The following is an 18,851-nucleotide window of genomic DNA, read 5'->3' on the forward strand; positions in this document are numbered from 1 at the left end:
TAGGAGAGACAGGGTTTCACTGTGTTAGCCAGGATGGTCTCGATCTCCTGACCTTGTGATCCGCCCGCCTCGGCCTCCCAAAGTGCTGGGATTACAGGCGTGAGCCACTGTGCCTGGCCACTGAGTAGTAAACTTTTCATTCTCCAAATGATAAAAGAGCCACAACTGTCTATTCATTATTTCACTTATTTACTCGAGCAACAACTATTTATTGCAGATGTACTAGGCACTATACCAGATACTAGGAATATAGTAAAGAACAAATCAGACAAAATCCTTGCCTTCACAGTGCTTACAATATTCTGGGGGAAGACGGGAAGCATATAAGTAAACAAATAATTTCTAAAAGCAACTTTTTTAAAGCAAGTGGGAGGGGCATGCTAGTTTTAAGAACTGTAATAAAAAACACCACCCATTGTTTTTTTTTGTTGTTGTTGTTGTTTTGAGACAGAGTCTTGCTCTGTCACCCAGGCTGGAGTGCAGTGGCATGATCTCGGCTCACTGCAACCTCTGCCTCCCGGGTTCAAGCAATTCTCCTGCCTCAGCCTCCCGAGTAGCTGGGATTACAGGTGTGTGCCACCATGCCCGGCTAATTTTTGTTTTAGTAGAGATGAGGTTTCACCGTGTTAGCCAGGCTGGTCTTGAACTCCTGACCTCAGCTGATCCACTCGCCTCGGCCTCCGAAAGTGCTGGGATTACAGGTGTGAGCCACCGCACCTGGCCAGTACCACACATTGTTTAGATTCCAAGTAAAGGGAACAGCACGAACGCCCTAAGATGGGAAGAAGCTGTGCGTGAGTCACTAGATGTAAAGACTGCATCAGTATCCCACTGGTTTCATCTGAATCTAATCCATTCTTCATAAGCAACAGTCAGATTTTTAAAAACACAGCAGAGCAGACACCAGACTTTACCTACCAGGTCCTTCTTGGCATGCCATCTATTCTGGTTCCTACTTCACAAGCCACAGCCAAACTGTCAAACACCTCTCATCCACCGGCCCCTTTTCCATGAAGTACTTCCTGTCTGAATTTCCTACGGTTAAACATAATATAAGTCTGTTCCAATTGGAGGCAAAGAGATGTAATATTTTATGCCCAAGAGAGGAAGGAGAAAAGTAATGTCAGGTGAGAGATAGGGAGAGTAGGCCTAATAGTGCTAAGTTGCATTTCCAGCTTCAAATGGGCTAAGAGGTAAAGTTCACATCATAAACAAACAACTTCACTTACAGTACATTAAGCAGCCAAAAGTTGGCCGGCTGCAGTAGCTCATGCCTGTGATCCCAACACTTTGGGAGGCCCAGGCAGGGCAGATCACTTGAAGCCAGGATTTCAAGATCAGCCTGGGCAACAAAACAAGACACCATCTATACAAAAAAAATTTAGAGATCAGCCAGGTGCAGTGGTGTGTGCCTATAATCCTAGCTACCCCAGAGGCTGCCTGAGGCAGGGGATTGCTTGACCGCCCAGGAGTTTGAGACTGCAGTGAACTCTGATCACACCACTGCACTCCACTAGGTAACAGAGAGCCTCTCTTTAAAAAAAAAAAAAAAAAAAAAAGGTTTTTCCTAGAATCTTACCGTATGATTTTAAAAACTGGTTCCAAAGAACCCAAGAGAACAAAAGAAACACCTGCTTCAGAGATCCATAAACACAACTGAGATTACTCTGTAAAACCTATTTTTGCTATTTTTAAGAACTATAATAAAAAGTTCCACAAATGTTAAGTTTCTAATACGAAGACCATCATGAGACATGTTAGCTTATGCCACCAGGTCAAAATGATTGTAAAGGCATTGGAATGAAGCTTTTCTTGCCATCTTTACGCATATATGAAATTTAGGAAACTTCCTGCAAATGTGTTACTGACTGGGAAAACCACAGGTCTGCATGGTGTCTTTTGTTAATACAGGCATGTATACATCCAGTCCCGTAAAACTGTACAAGTGAGCACATTAACACAGTACATGGATGTCTAGGTTCCACTAAATGTCACAGCAAGCTCAGATGCATCTGCTCAGTATACGCTCTCATCAACACGAAGTAAATAAACAATACTCGGAGAAAATATAACAAGTCATAACACTGCTTGACATGACGTGTTTAACTTCTGAGTACAGCTGATGATGTTGGTGATTCAAACTTAAAATCTCCTACAGAACTTTATGAGACTCTAAATCATGTTTAAAAATTTTTTTGTGTACCAGGACTTTACTGATTCCACACCATCAAAATAAAATATAAAGAAATCAAATGCTGAGGCTATGTTAGTGTTCAATGTCAGATTTTAAAAAAAGAAGATTCCATGTTAATGTCTGAATCTACTGATTTCATCTAACATACTTAAAAACAAAAGCTGGGAAGTCAACTGACTTATTTAAGGTCATAAAGAAACGGAAGATGAGTGGAACTAGCACTCAAGGGTTCTTCTGACTCCCAGATCTTTTCATTATACTATATGGTCCTATTTAACAAAGCTTCTGTTCTAGAACTAAGAAAGGCTTCTATTAAGAGCATATTATTTTCTCTCCAATGCCATTATAAAGTCAAAGATGTGTTCCACACAAATGATAATTGATCCTAAAGCATTATGAGAGAACCAGTCTCTGCCCCAGGTCCAATGCAGCTTACATTGTGGGAAGATAAGTAATGTATAAAAATAGCCATGATAGAAGTTTTTTTTTTTTTTTAAGTAGAGTGGAGAGGATAAGTACTATAAGAATAGTACTAAGGAAGTTCAGAAAACGGCAGGATTATTTCTGGGTAGAAAAATGAGAAAAACGCTCAGAGTTGGTCAATAATGAAAGATTATCCTAGTTGGAACGTAGAAAAAGAGAAGTGGGAAGAGTGTGGATCTACTGTAGCCTGGAAAATAGTTCAACCATCCTCTGTAGAATTAAATCTACCTGATTTCCAGGGAAAACAGAGGCTACAGCACACATTAAATGATACAAGGCCACATTCAGACAAATCCAGATTGTGGTACATTCTACAAGACTCTTCAAAAAGTCAATGTCGGCCGGGCATGGCAGATCACTTGAGGTCAGGAGTTCAAGACCAGCCTGGCCAACATGGTAAAACCCCGTCTCCACCAAAAAATAGACAAATTAGCCAGGCATGGTGGCGCGCACCTGTATTCCCCAACTACTCAGGAGGCTGAGGCAGAAGAATTGCTTGAACCCAGGAGGCAGAGGTTGCAGTGAGCAGAGATCATGCCACTGCACTCCACCCTGGGCAACAAAGTGAGACTCCATCTTAAAAAAAGAGAATGTCATAGGGAAGAAGAGGAGGAGGAGTTCCGGATTTTAAAAGATTGAAGTGACAAATGCAATGTCTAAATGCTGATAAGATCTGATTTGGGGGAAAAAACCCAGTTATAAAAGACATTTTGAGGACAATTAAGGGATTTGGACTATGGACTAGATCTCAGAGGACATGAAGATATAATAATCTTTCTTAGCAGTGGTAATGGTACTGTGGTTACGTAGGAGAACAGCTTTACTTTTAAGAGATACACATTGAAGTGTCATGATGTCTATATTCACTTTCAAACAGTTAAGTGCAAAAAAAAAGAGATACAAAGGAATATATATCAAAAAAGATATATAAATATGACAAAATATCATTTGTTTAATATAGGTGACAGGCGTTCAAGGGTTTCTGTACTAGAGTCTTCCAACTTTTCAGTATGTTTGAAAATTGTCATTTAAAAAGTTTGGGCGGGGTGGGGTGGCTCATGCCTGTAATCCCAGCACTTTGGGAGGCCAAGGCAGGCGGATCATTTAAGGTTAGGAGTTGGAGACCAGTCTGGCTGACACGGTGAAACCCCATCTCTACTAAAAACACAAATTAGCCAGGCAGTAGTGGTGTGCGCCTGTAATACTAGCTCCTCGGGAGGCTGAGGCAGGAGAATATCACTTGAGCCTGGGAGGCGGAGGTTGCAGTGAGCCGAGACTGCACCACTGCACTCCGGTCTGGGCAACAGAGTGAGGCCCTGTCTCAAAAAAAAAAAAAAAAAAAAAAAAATTAAAAGTTTGAAAAAAAGAATTAGATGTAACCTTGGTAAAGATGGTCTATCCATCCACTCCTTTCAACAATGAAAGAAATTGAGTCGCACACAGCTAATGGAGGCCTCTTCTCGTAACAAGATTAAAACCCAAGCGGTCTGAAGAATCTTAGACCAAACTCTTTCCATATGCCAGAAAATTGGGAACTAAGAGACACAGACTGATTCTGTAACAAACATATACATGTGCATGTAAAAAAAAAAAAAAAGTTAAACACATTTTTTTTTTTTCTTTAAGAGTCAGGGTAGGCCAGGCACAGTGGCTCATGCCTGTAATCCCAGCACTTTGGGAGGCCGAGGCAGGCAGTTCACGAGGTCAGGAGTTCGAGACCGGCCTGGCCAACATGGTGAAACTCCGTCTCTACTAAAAATACAAAAAATTAGCTGGGCGTGGTTGCGCACGCCTGCAATCCCAGCTACTCGGGAGGCTGAGGCAGGAGAATTGCTTGAACCCAGGAGGCAGAGGTTGCAGTGAGCCAAGATCACGCCATTGCACTCCAGCCTGGGCGACAGAGTAAGACTCTGTCTCAATTTAAAAACAAAAAAACAAGAGTCAGAGTCTTGCTCTGTCACCAAGGCTGGAGTGCAGTGGCACAATCACGGCTCACTGCAGCCTTGAACTCATGGGCTCAAACAGATCCTCCCATCTCAGTCTCACCAGTAGCTGGGACTACAGGCACAGCTACCACCTGGCCTGCCTAATTTTTAATTTAAATACATTTCTTATGCTTAATCTGTGATAATACAGACTGAGTAGCTTTTATTCAAAAGTTCTGAAACTAGAAGTATTTAGAATTTTAGAATTTTTTTTTTTTTTTTTTTTTGAGGTGGAGTTTCGCTCTTGTTGCCCAGGCCGGAGTGCAATGGTGCGATCTCGGCTCTTCAACCTCTGCCTCCTGGGTTCAAGCAACTCCCCTGCCTCAGCCTCCCGAGTAGCTGGGACTACAGGCGCCCACCACCATGCCAGGCTAATTTTTTTGTATTTTAGTAAAAGACGGGGTTTCAATGTTGGCCGGGATGGTCTCAATCTCCTGACCCCGTGATCTGCCTACCTCGGCCTCCCAAAGTGCTGGGATTACAGGTGTGAGCCACAGCGCCCAGCCTAGAATTTTAGAGTTTTTCAGATTTGAATACTTGCAGCACACATACTAAGTGAGTATCCCTAATCTGAAAACCTGAAATCCTCTAATTTTGGATTAGGGATGTCCAACCTGTAGCATTAAAATTGTAACAGAATAAAACTCTGTTAGACTATAATAACCTAGTACATTAGAATTTTATATAAAATAACCTTGCAAAATGCAGCATTACATGGGAATTAGTCTGTTAGAAGCACAAAAAACAAAAACTTTAAACCACTTCACTAATATCACCTATAATATAGTCTCACAACTTGGTCTACTTATGGCAATCCTGTCTTCCCAAATCTAATAACATATCTTAATAACTTCACATTTCACCTATCTCCTCTACAAGCTTCTTAGCAATCCCCCTAAATGCTATGTTTTTTCATATCTCTGTACAAGTAATTTCCTCTACATACAGAATGATGCTCTTCTCTGCCTTTTCTTCATCTAATCCTCTTTTAAGACCAACTTCTTGGGCTGGGCGCCGTGGCTCACACCTGTAATCCCAGCATTTTGGGAGGCCGAGGCCGGTGGATCACGAGGTCAGGAGATCAAGACCATCCTGGCTAACACAGTGAAACCCCGTCTCTACTAAAAATAAAAAAATTAGCCAGGCGTGGTGGCAGGCGCCTGTAGTCCCAGCTACTCAGGAGGCTGAGACAGGAGAATGGCGTGACCCCAGGAGGCAGATCTTGCAGTGAGCCGAGATCGCACCACTGCACTCCAGCCTGGGTGACAGAGCTAGACTCCATCTCAAAAGAAAAAAAAAAAAAAAAAAAAAGACCAACTTCTTGTATCACTGTTTCAGTGACGCTTTCTGACCCTGCGCCCCACTCCTCCTTGAACTTACATAATATTCATTGCTCTAGAGACTTTTTAAATTTTACCTAAGTTCTACTTAAATGTATGATTCCTCCAGCAGGCCACAAGGTACTTAATATCATACAGCAGGCCTTATTGACATCTCTAATTACAGCTAGCGTCAAGTGCTGGGAGTTGGAATAATGGAGGCTATTTTCTAAAGTTTCAGGAAGAAGCATCTTAACTCAAGAAATAAAGTGGTTGCCCTAAGTTGAAGGCAGATTCATAATTAAATGAACTGAACTATTTGTTACTCCACTCCTTTGATACTGTCACATAGCCCACAAGCATGGAAATGATCTGAACCAATGCAAAGAAATAGCCTCACCTAGCTTATACCTAAAAGCCCACTACAATAAATGCAAAAAAAACTTAAAGGTTTTACTGTGAGGATAAGAACTCAATGAGAAAAGCCCAAGTCACTAATTCATTACTTAGTCAAGCTTTGAGCAAATGTAAATATAATTATGACATCACACTCAAATAAAATTCATTTAGAATGATTTTCACATGTAAATATTTCATTTTTCTTAGATGTCTAACTTCAACAGAAATTCCACTTCAGAAAACAGAGCAATAATGGAAACTTCTAAGTTTCACTGCAAACATGCAAAAATATGGCATCACAACACCCAATGTACACTCAGCAGTATTTAACCGCTCAGCTCAATATACGGATATATTAAAAACCAAACTTGATTCTTGCTGACGGCATGTCAAAGTAGCTGATGCAAGACAAATACATGCTGATTGTTCTCGGCCAACACACATGCATCTTTAAGTACATACGCATTAGTAAAGTCTCAGCCTATGGTCCTTGAACTACCAGTGACTCAAGAAAAGCTTGCTGGCAGCCTAGTACTGCCAGAAAAGCAGAAGCGGAAAGATGCGAGGGATGAGGGGCATGGGGAGAAGCAGGCGCAGTGGCCCCCCAAATGAAGATAACCACTCAGGTGTTCTGCAGTAAGGAAAAAATGAGAGTCATTAAATCAGCAAATTGATCATGTCCAGTTAATTTGATTATGTTGCTTAAACTAAATAAACCTAATGTATTCCTGCAACAAGATAAGAATGTGTTTTAGTCAAAAGCCACAAGAGATATAATTAATTCATCAATGTAAAGGCAAAATTTTGTTACTAGTGATTTAATACTCAATAATCATTCTCATTAGAGGACTCACCTGGGTAAAGTAGTACCAAGAAGGTACTGCCAAAGCTTTGCATATACAGTAATAAAATCAGCCAGATTTAAAAATAAAACCCATCTATTAAAATCTGTCCAAAGAGGCCAGGCGCGGTGGCTCACACCTGTAATCCCAGCACTTTGGGAGGCTGAGGCAGGCAGACCACAAGGTCAAGAGATTGAGACCATCCTGACCAACATGGTGAAACCCCATCTCTACTAAAAATACAAAAATTAGCTGGGCGTAGTCGCACACCTGTAGTCCCAGCTACTCGGGAGGCTGAGGCAGGAAAATCGCTTGAACCCAGGAGACAGAGGTTGCAGTGAGCCAAGATCGTGCCACTGGACTCCAGCCTGGGCGAGACAGCAAGCCTCCGTCTCTCCGTCTCAAAAAAAAAAAAAAAAATCTGTCCAAAGAAGAGGCATTATAGACTAGGGCTATCAAAAGTTAGAAGAGTAAAAATTGCTATCATGTCTAATGGATTAAAGCTTCTGTCCATAAAATGCAGCACTAATAACTGATTCCTAAATAAATTTAAATTGGAGATGAAAACATCCTCAAATAATGCCCACTGCAAGATTCTTCTTTAAAAATGCCTTCTGGCTGGGCATGGTGGCTCACACCTGTAATCCCAGCACTTTGGGAAGCCAAGGCGGGTGGATCACCTGAGGTTAGGAGTTCAAAACCAGCCTGGCCAACGTGGTGAAACCTCATCTCTACCAAAAATACAAAAATTAGCCAGGCGTGGTGGCACACGCCTGTAATCCCAGCTATTTCAGAGGCTGAGGCAGGAGAATAGCTTGAACCTGGGAGGCAGAGGTTGCAGTGAGCCGAGATTGTGCCACTGTGCTCCAGCCTGGGCGACAGAGTGAGACTCCGTCTCAAAAAAAAAAAAAAAAAAAAAGCTTTCCAACATAAATTCCAATCCTTTATTGATGGAAAATTGAAAATGGAGTGGGACTAGCCCAACGGAAGGTAGATGATCAGGAAGCAGCTACAATGGCCCATGTCAATTTTTAATGTAAACTCCAGTGCTAAAACTTTTCCCAAAGAGGATTCAGCTCTCCTCATGTCTAATATTTTCCGACTGTAGCTTCCTTGACCTATATATTAGGTTCTCATACCTGCCAGACCTGCCTACCCAGAGTACCACTGTATTTTCAACCTATATCTTCTTGCTGCCCATTTTCTTTTTGGTCCCCTCCCTACAACACCACTCCTCCTAGTAAAATTTGCTGCCTTCTGCTTTGTATCAAGTAGATGCCCTAAAAGTCTCTTGCCAAAGTGGTACGAAATTTTAGGCACCTCTCTCATAAAGCCCCAGAGCTCACCGACCCAGAAAATATGAAGGATTTTCACCTCCACTGTCACACTAGGGATACAAGGAGACTAAATCTTCAGTCCTCCTCATGCTCAATTTTGCTTTACTTTTTTTTTTTTTTTTTTTTTTGAGACGGAGCCTCGCTGTGTCACCAGGCTTGGAGTGCAGTGACGCAATCTCGGCTCACTGCAACCTCCACCTCCCGGGTTCAAGCGATTCTCCTGCCTCAGCCTCCCAAGTAGCTAGGACTACAGGCACGTGCCACCATGCCCAGCTAATTTTTGTATTTTTAGTAAAGACAGGCTTTCACCATGTTGGCCAGGATGGTCTTGATCTCCTGACCTCATGATCCGCCCACCTCAGCCTCCCAAAGTGCTGGGATTACAGGTGTGAGCCACTGCACCTGGCTGTTTTACTCTTTACTATTGGCACAAACCAAAGAATAGAAGCATAAGAAAATTCAATAAACCAGTTAGATGATGTGTAGAACATAATGGACACTGAAAATACATAAGAAAGAAGTACACTCGACATTCTTGGTGAAGAAAGTCTTATAGAGAATGTGTTTGTCCTGAACCACACCAACCTCAAAAGGGCTACTGGTATATTCTGGAATTGTATACCTAAGAAGTCTACCTTGTTTTAGGATATGAGTGACAAACTACAGCTAGAATTTTTGCAAACACTATGTATTAGTCCGTTCTCATCCTACTATAAAGAACTGCCTGAGGCCAGGCGCGGTGGCTCATGCCTGTAATCCCAGCACTTTGGGTGGCCGAGGTGGGCGGATCATGAGGTCAGGAGATCGAGACCATCCTAACACGGTGAAACCCCATCTCTACTAAAAATACAAAAAATTAGCCAGGCATGGTGGCGGCCGCCTGTAGTCCCAGCTACTTGGGAGGCTGAGGCAGGAGAATGGCATGAACCCAGCAGGTGGAGTTTGCCGTGAGCCAAGATTGCGCCACTGCACTCCAGCCTGTGCAACAGAGCGAGACTCCGTCTCAAAAACAAAGAACTGCCTGAGACTGGGTAATTTATAAAGGAAAGAAGTTTAATTGACTCACAGTTCCGCAGAGCTGGGGAGGCCTCAGGAAACTTACAATCACGGTGGAAGGGGCAACAAACACGTCCTTGTTCACATGGCAGGAGGAAGAAGTGCCAAGCAAGAGCGGGGAAAGCCCCTGATAAAACCACAAATCTTGTGAGAACTCACTCACTATCACAAGAACAGCATGGAGGTAACCACCCCCATGATTCAATTACCTCCCACTGGGTATCTCCCATGACACGTGGAGATTATGAAAACTACAATTCAGGATGAGATTTGGGTGGGAACACAGCCAAACGGTATCACACCACAGCTAGAACCAAGTTACTGAACCAAATTATTTTCTGAAATTACAAGAATGATCCGTTCTAAATACAACCAGATTAGTTTCACAAGCAGAGACCTGCTTCCCTCTTTCCCAATTCAACAAAATTCAGTATACTAAGTACCTACTTACTATGTGTCAGGCCTGATTAGAGGCGATTTTCTTATTGCTTCACCCTTTATGAAACTCTCACGACTCAATTCTTAGCATTTTCCTCCTCTTTCACTTACTTATTAGCAGTCACTCACTTTTACACCTTCAGTCAACTCATCCCAGCTGATCCCAAAATCCACAATCATAGCCCTAAGCATCTAGGAGTTCCCTATCTAAATTTCCGTACCACACTACATGGTGACTCCACTTAGACATTCTTCTGTCACCTACACCTTAACATATACTGAATGCTAAACCAGGGCTTTTCCCAGATATCTTTCTTATTCCACAAAACCTGCCAAGCTACCTCAATATTCCTGGTCACTCGGGTTCATAAACATGGTATTATTTCACTTCTCTTTTTCTCTTCTGTACCCCTACATCCAATAAATCACCAACTCATTCCATTTTTTTCCCTCATGGGTTCCTCATCCTAGTCTCTTCCCACTTTAGGCAATCCTATACCAGTGCTTCTCAAACATTAATGTACATAGGAAATCACTTGAGAATCTTGTGAAAATGCAGATTCTGTAGGTCTGAGGCTCTGAATTTCTAACATGCTCCCAAGGTGATGCCAATATTGCTGGTCCAGAGACAAAACTTTCTGAGCAGCAAAGTACTAGACTGTAAATTCCTTTGAGGGCAGAGATTTTTTTTCCCCTGTTGTAATCCCAGTAACTAGTACATAATAGTGGTTTAACTAATATTTAGTGAATGATATTTAGCAGTCAGTACACTCTTTTCATCAGATAAGCTCTTCTCTTCAAGAGTCCACACTAACTTCCTACGCAATACCTGTCCAGTTTCTCCATCATTTTCTCTCACACACACTGCTCAAGCCAAAGCAGCCACTTTACCAACGATTACCCCATGCATGTATTGTTTACAACCACTTCCAAGCTTTACTTCATAACCATTCTTCTATCTGGTATGTTTTTAAAAACATCATACAGGCCAAATAAAGCATGTTTGTTGACTGGATGTGACTCATGTACTATCAGTTTACAAACTGAGCTGGAGAATCAACTGGGGCGAAGATCAGTCCCCCACGCCTTCTGACCCCGTACATGTGGGCCAGTTGCATTATGTTCCTTAGGACAGATGCTTTCATTTGTAAGGTTCATTATTGGGGTGCAGAGACAAAGAAAGGGAGGGAGGGAAGGAGGGAAGAAAGGGAAAGGGGGAGAGAAGGGAGGGAGGGAAGGAAGAAGACAAAAAAAGGAAACAAAATGGCCAGGCACAGTGGCTCACAACTGTAATTCCAGCACTTTGGGAGTCTGAGGCAGGGGATCACTTGAGGTCAGGATTTCGACACCAGTCTGGCCAACACAGTGAAACCCCGTCTCCACTAAACATACAAAAATTAGCCGGTGTGGAGGTGCGCACCTGTAATCCCAGCTATTCGGGAGGCTGAGGCAGGAGAATTGCTTCAACCTGGGAGGCGGAGATTGCAGTCAGCCGAGATCATGCCACTGTACTCCACCCTGGGTGACAAAGCATACTCTGTCTCAAAAAAAAAAAAAGAAGAGAACAAAAAGAAGACGAAGTACATTTATGAATTACTTTTGTCAACTTTTTTTCTTTTTTAGCTACCCTGTTAACTGAATTGTCAACTTCTATAAACCATTTCACTGCTAATAACCTTTCATCAGATCAGACAGAGGAAATAAAAGTTCTCCACTTCTTGTTGAGAAAGCAAATGTTAGCTGTGAGATTTGCAAATTATTGGCTATAGATCTATTCTGTATACATCAGTGAAAGGTTACTTTATATTTAAAACTGAAACTAGAAGCACAAGCAACAGAAGAAAAAAAGATAAATCGGACATCATTAAAATTACAAACTTTAGGTGATGCACGGTGGCTCACGTCTGTAATCCCAGCATTTTGGGAGGTCAAGGAGGGAGGATCACTTAAGCCCGGGAGTTTGAGACCAGCCTCAACAACACAGAAAGACCCCGTCTCTACAAAAATTTAAAAATTAGCTGGCTGTGGTGGTGCACACCTGTGGTCCCAGTTAGTCAGGAGGCTGAACCAGGAAGATTGGCTAAGCCCCGGAGGTAGAGGCTGCAGTAGGCCATGATTACGCCACTGCACTCCATCATGGGTAACACAGCGAGACTCTATTAAAAAACAACAACAACAACAACAACAACAACAAAACTTTGTACATGAAAGGACACCATCGAGAGAATGAAAAGACAACTCACAGAATGGGGGAAAATATCTGCATATCATATATTTGATAAGGGTTCAATATCCAGAATATATAAAACGCTTACAACTCAGAAAAAAAAAAAAAAAAGCCAAACAACTCAAAAAATGAGCAAAGGGCATAAATAAATATTTCTCCAGGGAAGATATATAAATGGACATGAAAACAGGTGCTCAACACCACTACTCATCAGGAAAATGCAAATCAAACTAAGAGATACTACTTCAGAATTGCTGTAATTTAAAAAATGGAATATAACAAGTGATGGTGAAAACAGAGAAACTGGAACCATCATACACTGCTGGTAAGAATAAGTGGTAGAAAATAATCTGGTAGTTTCTCAAAAAGGTAAACACAGAATTACCATATGACCCATTAATTCCACTCCTATCCAGCTGAAAGAACTGGAAACGGAGATTGAAAACAGACACTTGTACACTAAAGTTCAGAGCTGCATCATTCACACCAAAATCTGGAAGCAGCCCAAATGTCCAACAGATGAATGGATAAAAAAAAAAGTGGTATATACATGGGCAGGAGCTGGAGACCAGCCTGGCCAACATGGTGAAATCCCGTCTCTACTAAAAATACAAAAAATTAGCCAGGCGTGGTGGTGCATACCTATAATCCCAGCTACTCGGAAGGCTGAGACAGGAGAATCGCTTGAACCTGGGAGGTAGAGGTTGCAGCGAGCTGAGATCATGCCATTGCATTCCAGCCTGGGCGACAGAGTGAGACTCTGCCTCAGGGGGAAAAAAAAAAAAAAGCGGTATATACATACAATGGAATATTATTTAGCCATAAAAAGGGTAGAGTACAAATACATGCTACAACAGGATGAACACGGGAGACTTTATCGTAAGTAAATAAACCACAAACAAAAGGGCAAATATTTTATGATTCTACATATAGGACCACACAACATCGTGAATATAATCAATGCCACTGAATTACACATTTAAAAATGGTTGAGACGGTAATTCTGTTATATGTTTTGCCACAATTTTATTTTTATTTATTTATTTTGAGACCGAGTCTCACTCTGTCACCCAGGCTGGAGAGCAATGGCGTGATCCTGGCTCACTGCAACCTCTGCCTCCCATGTTCAAGCGATTCTCCTGCCTCAGCCTCCTGAGTAGCTGGGATTACAGGCACTCGCCACCACACCTGGCTAATTTTTGTATTTTCAGTAGAGATGGGGTTTCTCCATGTTGGCCAGGCTGGTCTTGAACTCCTGACCTCAAGTGATCTACCTGTCTTGGCCTCCCAATGTGGTGCGATTGCAGGCGTAAGCCACTGGGCCTGGCCAATTTTGTCACAATTTTAAAAAAGTAAACTACGGAAAAACAGAAAACTAGCATTCTTTATAGCAGCCCTGGGTTTAAGCTCTGACTGCCAGTTATAAGCTATGTGATGATGAGCAAGTTATTAAAGGTTGGTGCAAAAGTAATTGCGGTTTTTGCAATTAAAAGTAATGGCAAAGAACAAAACTATTTTTGCACTAACCTAATAACTGCTCTGGGCTTCAATCTTTATCTATGAAACAGAGATACTATCCACCTCATAAGGTTGTTAGGATCTGTTACATAATAAATACTGGATAAATGGTAGATGCTATTCAAAAACCATTGTTACTCACTGAGTAGGTGTCTGTAAGGCTGCTATAAATGGGTATCTGAAAGAACTCCATGATGTTCTCAAGACATTCTGGAATAGAGACTAAAGGAATGAATGTCCAGCATTCAGTTATTCTCTGTAAACCTGGAAACTTGTGACCACCACGGTCAGTTCTCTTAGGATATCACTGAATGCACAAAATAAATGACACACTCAGAAAGTGAGAAGTTACTTTGTACATCACTATACTTTCATTAAAGAGGTGAAGAAAGAAAAGGTTGTTGGTTGTCTTCAATTAATACAATTTTATTGGATTTTCTGCCCACATATTTATTTCAAAAAATCATAAAGGATTTAATTCCTTAGCAAATGTCATGGCTAAAGGCTTGTCTAGAGGTCCTAAGTGCCAACTCCAGCATCACAATGTCATTATAGTACGGCGGAGAACCATACAGAATGTCTGAAAATGTCAAAACAGGCTGGGCGAGGTGGCTCACGTGAAGTCAGGAGTTCAAGACCAGCCTGACCAACACGGTGAAACCCCATCTCCACTAAAAATATGAAATTAGCCAGGCATGGTGGCGCACGCCGGTAACGCCAGCTACTTGGGAGGCTGAGGCAGGAGAACTGCTTGAACCCGGGAGGGCGGAGGTTGCAGTGAGCTGAGATCGTGCCATTGCATTCCAGCCTGGGCAACAAGAGCGAAACGACGTCTCAAAAAAAAAAAAAAAAGTCAAAACAATGGGAAATTCTAGGAGCATGGAAGCTTAGAACTGTTAAATAATCTTACATAACTTCTATGACATACCTGTCTTGATTAAAAGTAGGCATTAAAAAAAAAAGTAGGCTGGGCACAGTGGCTCACACCTGTAATCCCAACACTTTGGGAAGCACAGGCGGGCGGATTACTTAAAGGTCAGGAGTTCAAGACCAGCCAGGCCAACCTGGTGAAACGCCGTCTCTACTATTAATACAAACAAATTAGCTGGGCGTGGTGGTGGGCACCCGTAATCCCAGCTACTCCCGAGGCTAAGGTAGGAGAATCTCTTGAACCTGGGAGGCAGAGGCTGCAGTGAGCAGAGATCGTGCCACTGTACTGCAGCCTGGGCAACAGAGCAAGACTCCATCTCAAAAAAAAAAAAAAAAAAAAAAAAAAAAAAAAAAACCAGCCTAACTACTCATGTGGCTGAGGCCAGAGGACTGCCTGAGCCCAAGAGTTCAAGGCTGCAGTAATCTATGATCATGCCACAGTACTTCAGCCTGGGTGACAGAGCAAGATACTATCTCAATAACAAAATATAAAAGTAAAAGTTTTTTTATTTGAAAAAAGCCTAAGTAGCTGGAGCTCAAGAACTAAATTCTAGGCAAGGTGTATGCCAAAGGAAAATACAACAATTAATCCCAAAACAATAGATAATGCAAAGCTTATAATGTGAATTAAGCCACTTCCATATTCTAGTCTCTTATAAAAATCTCCCAAATTCCTTCAAAGAAGTAATACACCTAATAAGGAAGGTTTTATTGATATACACATAAATTACTTGCATACATAAGAGATGGATTCAGAGGGAAAAAGGAAAGTATAGTATTTCAAATGGTCAAAAGATTTTTTAAAAATCTTTTTCTTACTAAGGCTGGCTGATATTTAGAAAGGGTCAAGCTATTCTAAAATGGTGATGTTTGCACAACACTGTGAATGTAATTATTTTGTTTATTTTTTTAAAGACAGAGTCTCACTATGTTGCCTGGGCTGGTCTCCAACTCCTGGGCTCAAGCAATCCTCTCGCCTCATCATCCCAAAGTGCTGGGATTACAGGCATGAGCCACCCCGCCTGGTTGGTGAATGTAATTAAATCTGTCATGGAAAGTTTAAATCCGTTATAAGAAGCATGTGAAGACTCCATGTTGATAAAACAACTTTCATAACCCAACACATTCAGATTAAAAACACGGCAAAACCCACCTCTACTAAAAATTTTTTAAAAATTAGCCGGGTGCGGTGGCATGCACCTCGTGGTCCCAGTTACTTGGGAGGCTGAGGTAGAAGGATCACTTGTACCTGGGAGGTCAAGGCTGCAGTGAGCTGTGATCTGGCACTGCACTCCAGCTTGGGCGATAAAGCAAGAACCTGTCTCGAGAAACCAAACCAAGCCCTCCACACATCCCCCAAACCTAACTCACTACCACAGTATGTTTGAAAAGCTAGGGATCTGTGCCAACACCCTTAGGAAAAAGTCTTTCCCTTCCCAACAATCTACTTATTAAGCAATAATTTTTTTTATATGTTAACCTGCAACACACCTGAGTTAATTTCACTAAACCACAATTAACTCTTAATTATCATGGCAATAATGGAGAATAAAAGCGTCCATAATCAAATTCCAGAAATAATCCTTTTAGTCCAAGAGCCTCTTCCCTGACCCCAGTTACATCAGGGCCCATGTCCTCTCTCCAAAAGAAAATAAAGACGTTTGGTGGTTAATGTTCCTTTTTCTAAACTTCATGTACAGCACAGCTTATGGTCCAGAGAACTCAGTCCTCAAAGAAACTGATACTATAGCTATCTAACTGGATACCACCGGTAATAAATTACCCAAAGCTAAGATTTCACGCTTTTTAAAGCCCATATTAATAATGCCTGTCTGGTCATAAGTCACACTACCAAAAGGCTTAAATAAATTAATCCACATACATTACGGAGAAGAGCAAAATGCTTATGATAATATTAAAATGAGTGTGAAAAAAATTTAATTAAAACTAAACACTAGCGACAACAAATACTAATATATTTCAGAACCATTAATGATCAACACAATTAGAGGAAGATTCATTTTGATCCTTCAATTTCACCTTAACCCAAGGCTGTTTTAAATCGTGCCCTTTTTATCTTCCTGCCTTGTCACTGAGGATCTCAATATGCCAGTAATAATGCTACGACATAAAATAAACACTATAAAGTAGCATTTTCATGGACTTTTTCAAGACAACTTCCACTGAGTTCTCAAGTTATTTACCCAGGATTTAGTCATACAGGATACCCACAGATTTTAATAAAGTGGCATGGCTAACCATCATGGAATTCAGGAAATCCATTAGCCAAAAAACTTAGGTGTACGTGGTTTGTGAAGAGAGCTTAAGTGACAGGGCAAGCAACTGGTCTAGATGTTAGTATGCTACGAAAAAGTTGAAAACCCTCCCATACCCAAACAATTTAAAAATTTACAGACATGCACATTTTAAGGCAGCTAACATTAGGTCACAAATCAAACCAACGCTGTCATCTTTGCCTAAAGGCTGTTTATAACTAAAATATTCTACAGAATGGACGTAACCAAAGGTCACTTAAATAAAGATAGAACTAATTTTATTATTATACTGCCATACTACAACTACTACTGATTGAATTAAAATACCTATCCTCAGCACGCTTTTACTATAAAGTAGGAGTGCGTTCCCGTGTTAGAAAACTTTTAAAGTACTGATCTTACTGGGGTAAGTCAGGGTCCAACTGCATTTATACTTTTATCCTACATATTTTCCTTCTACGTAAGACAGATGGGAATTTGATTAGCCCACCCCGACAGCACACCGGCCTAACACCCCCAAGCTCTAGCAAGGAGCCACGTTTTACCCGGGAAGACCGTTTCCCCACCCCTCCTTAATACAATGCCTGCGGCCACTGGAGACTCCTCCAGCCGAGCTCCAGAAACTCGCAGGTTTAAATGGCCAATTTGGAACCAACCGGGGCAGCTGTCATCTGAAACTCAGGAAAGCTGAGACCAGCCAACTCCACAGAACAAGGAAGGGTGCGGAAAGATGTGGCGGGGCCCGTCGGAGGGAACGCATCAAGCTCCCTCCCCCCGCCATCAATTCGCTTTTCTGCAACCCCGGCGCCGCCATCCTGATCCTCAATAATTAAACGGCCTGGAGAGGGAGTGAGGTGACCAGAAGGGCAGCTTCGGGTCCGACTTCCCCGAGCCGAGCGGGGCGGTCGGCGAGGCCAAGGGCTACGTCCCCGGCGCTCGCTCAGAGGACTTTTCTTCGGGGCTGGGGCGGGAAGGGGCGACCCCCGCGGCTGGCAGGGCAGCCGGAAGCGGAGCGCGGGGAATGACGTGGGAGAGGGGATGACAAAGGGGCGCGGGGGCCCGGCGCGGCCCGCGGGGGTCGGGACAGGTGGCCGGGCCTGGCCGGGAACAATGGGGGGCCGAGGCTGCCCCCTGGCGCTCACCTACCTCCGGTGCCCTCCGAGTTCTCGTTGAGGCTGCCCGAGGAGTCGTGCTGGGCGCCCACACACCCGCCCATGGGGGCCCCCGGCGCCTCGTCCGCCACCTCCGGACGCTCGTCCGGGCCCGCCGCCGCCGCCGCCGCAGCCTCCTCCGGCGCCACCGCCGAGCTCCGGACAGGCGCGCCGCTCCGCTCGCCCGCTGCGGCCCAGCCTCCGCCCCCCTCGCCGCTCCACCCACCGCCTTGGCTCGGCCCCTTCCTCCGCGCCCACTTCTACCTCAACCCCCGGGCTGCCCGCCCGGCAGGCCTGGCCCGCGCGCCGCCCTCGCCTTCGGCTCAGCCCCGCCAGGCCAGGGCTGGCCCATCCCGGGCGGGCCGCAGCGCCCGCCTCGCCCCCTCACAGCCCCGCACACCCGCTTCCAGGCGAGCCCCGCGCCGGCGCCTCGCGTCCGCCAGGACCCATCGGCCCCCGCCCCGCGGCGCCGCCCTCCGCACCCACGGCCTGGGCTCGGCCCGGCCCGCCCGGAATCGCCGGAGAAGGGCGGGGCCACCGGAGGCCGCGCTCTGATTGGCTGCGGGCGGGGCTGCGAGCGGAGCGGGGCGAGGGTGAGGCGGGGGAGGGGACGCAGGGGGCTAGGTGGGGGGAGGACTGCAGGCGGGGGGAGGACTGGAGGCGAGGGGAGGAGGAGAGAGGGAGGACGGGAAGAAG

General features: G+C 43.7%; 1 protein-coding gene across 5 annotated transcripts in view; it reads right to left on the reverse strand.

Moving 5' to 3' along the window:
- UBTD2 (ubiquitin domain containing 2) overlaps positions 1-18,627 on the reverse strand; it is a 74,715-nt gene extending 56,088 nt beyond the window's left edge. Inside the window, exons 1-2 of one of the 5 annotated variants that reach the window (XM_063706958.1) lie at positions 18,151-18,545; positions 9,626-9,742 (exon numbers count right to left, since the gene is read on the reverse strand). In XM_063706958.1, the coding sequence (XP_063563028.1) occupies positions 9,626-9,742; positions 18,151-18,220 (187 nt within the window). In that variant the 5' untranslated portion in view covers positions 18,221-18,545. The other 4 variants (XM_031011584.3, XM_063706959.1, XM_031011583.3 and 1 more) reach the window with 4 other exon arrangements.
- Positions 18,628-18,851: the final 224 nt, after the last annotated feature.

Source organism: Gorilla gorilla, chromosome 4, assembly GCF_029281585.2.
Source record: "Gorilla gorilla gorilla isolate KB3781 chromosome 4, NHGRI_mGorGor1-v2.1_pri, whole genome shotgun sequence".
Lineage (NCBI taxonomy): Eukaryota > Metazoa > Chordata > Mammalia > Primates > Hominidae > Gorilla > Gorilla gorilla.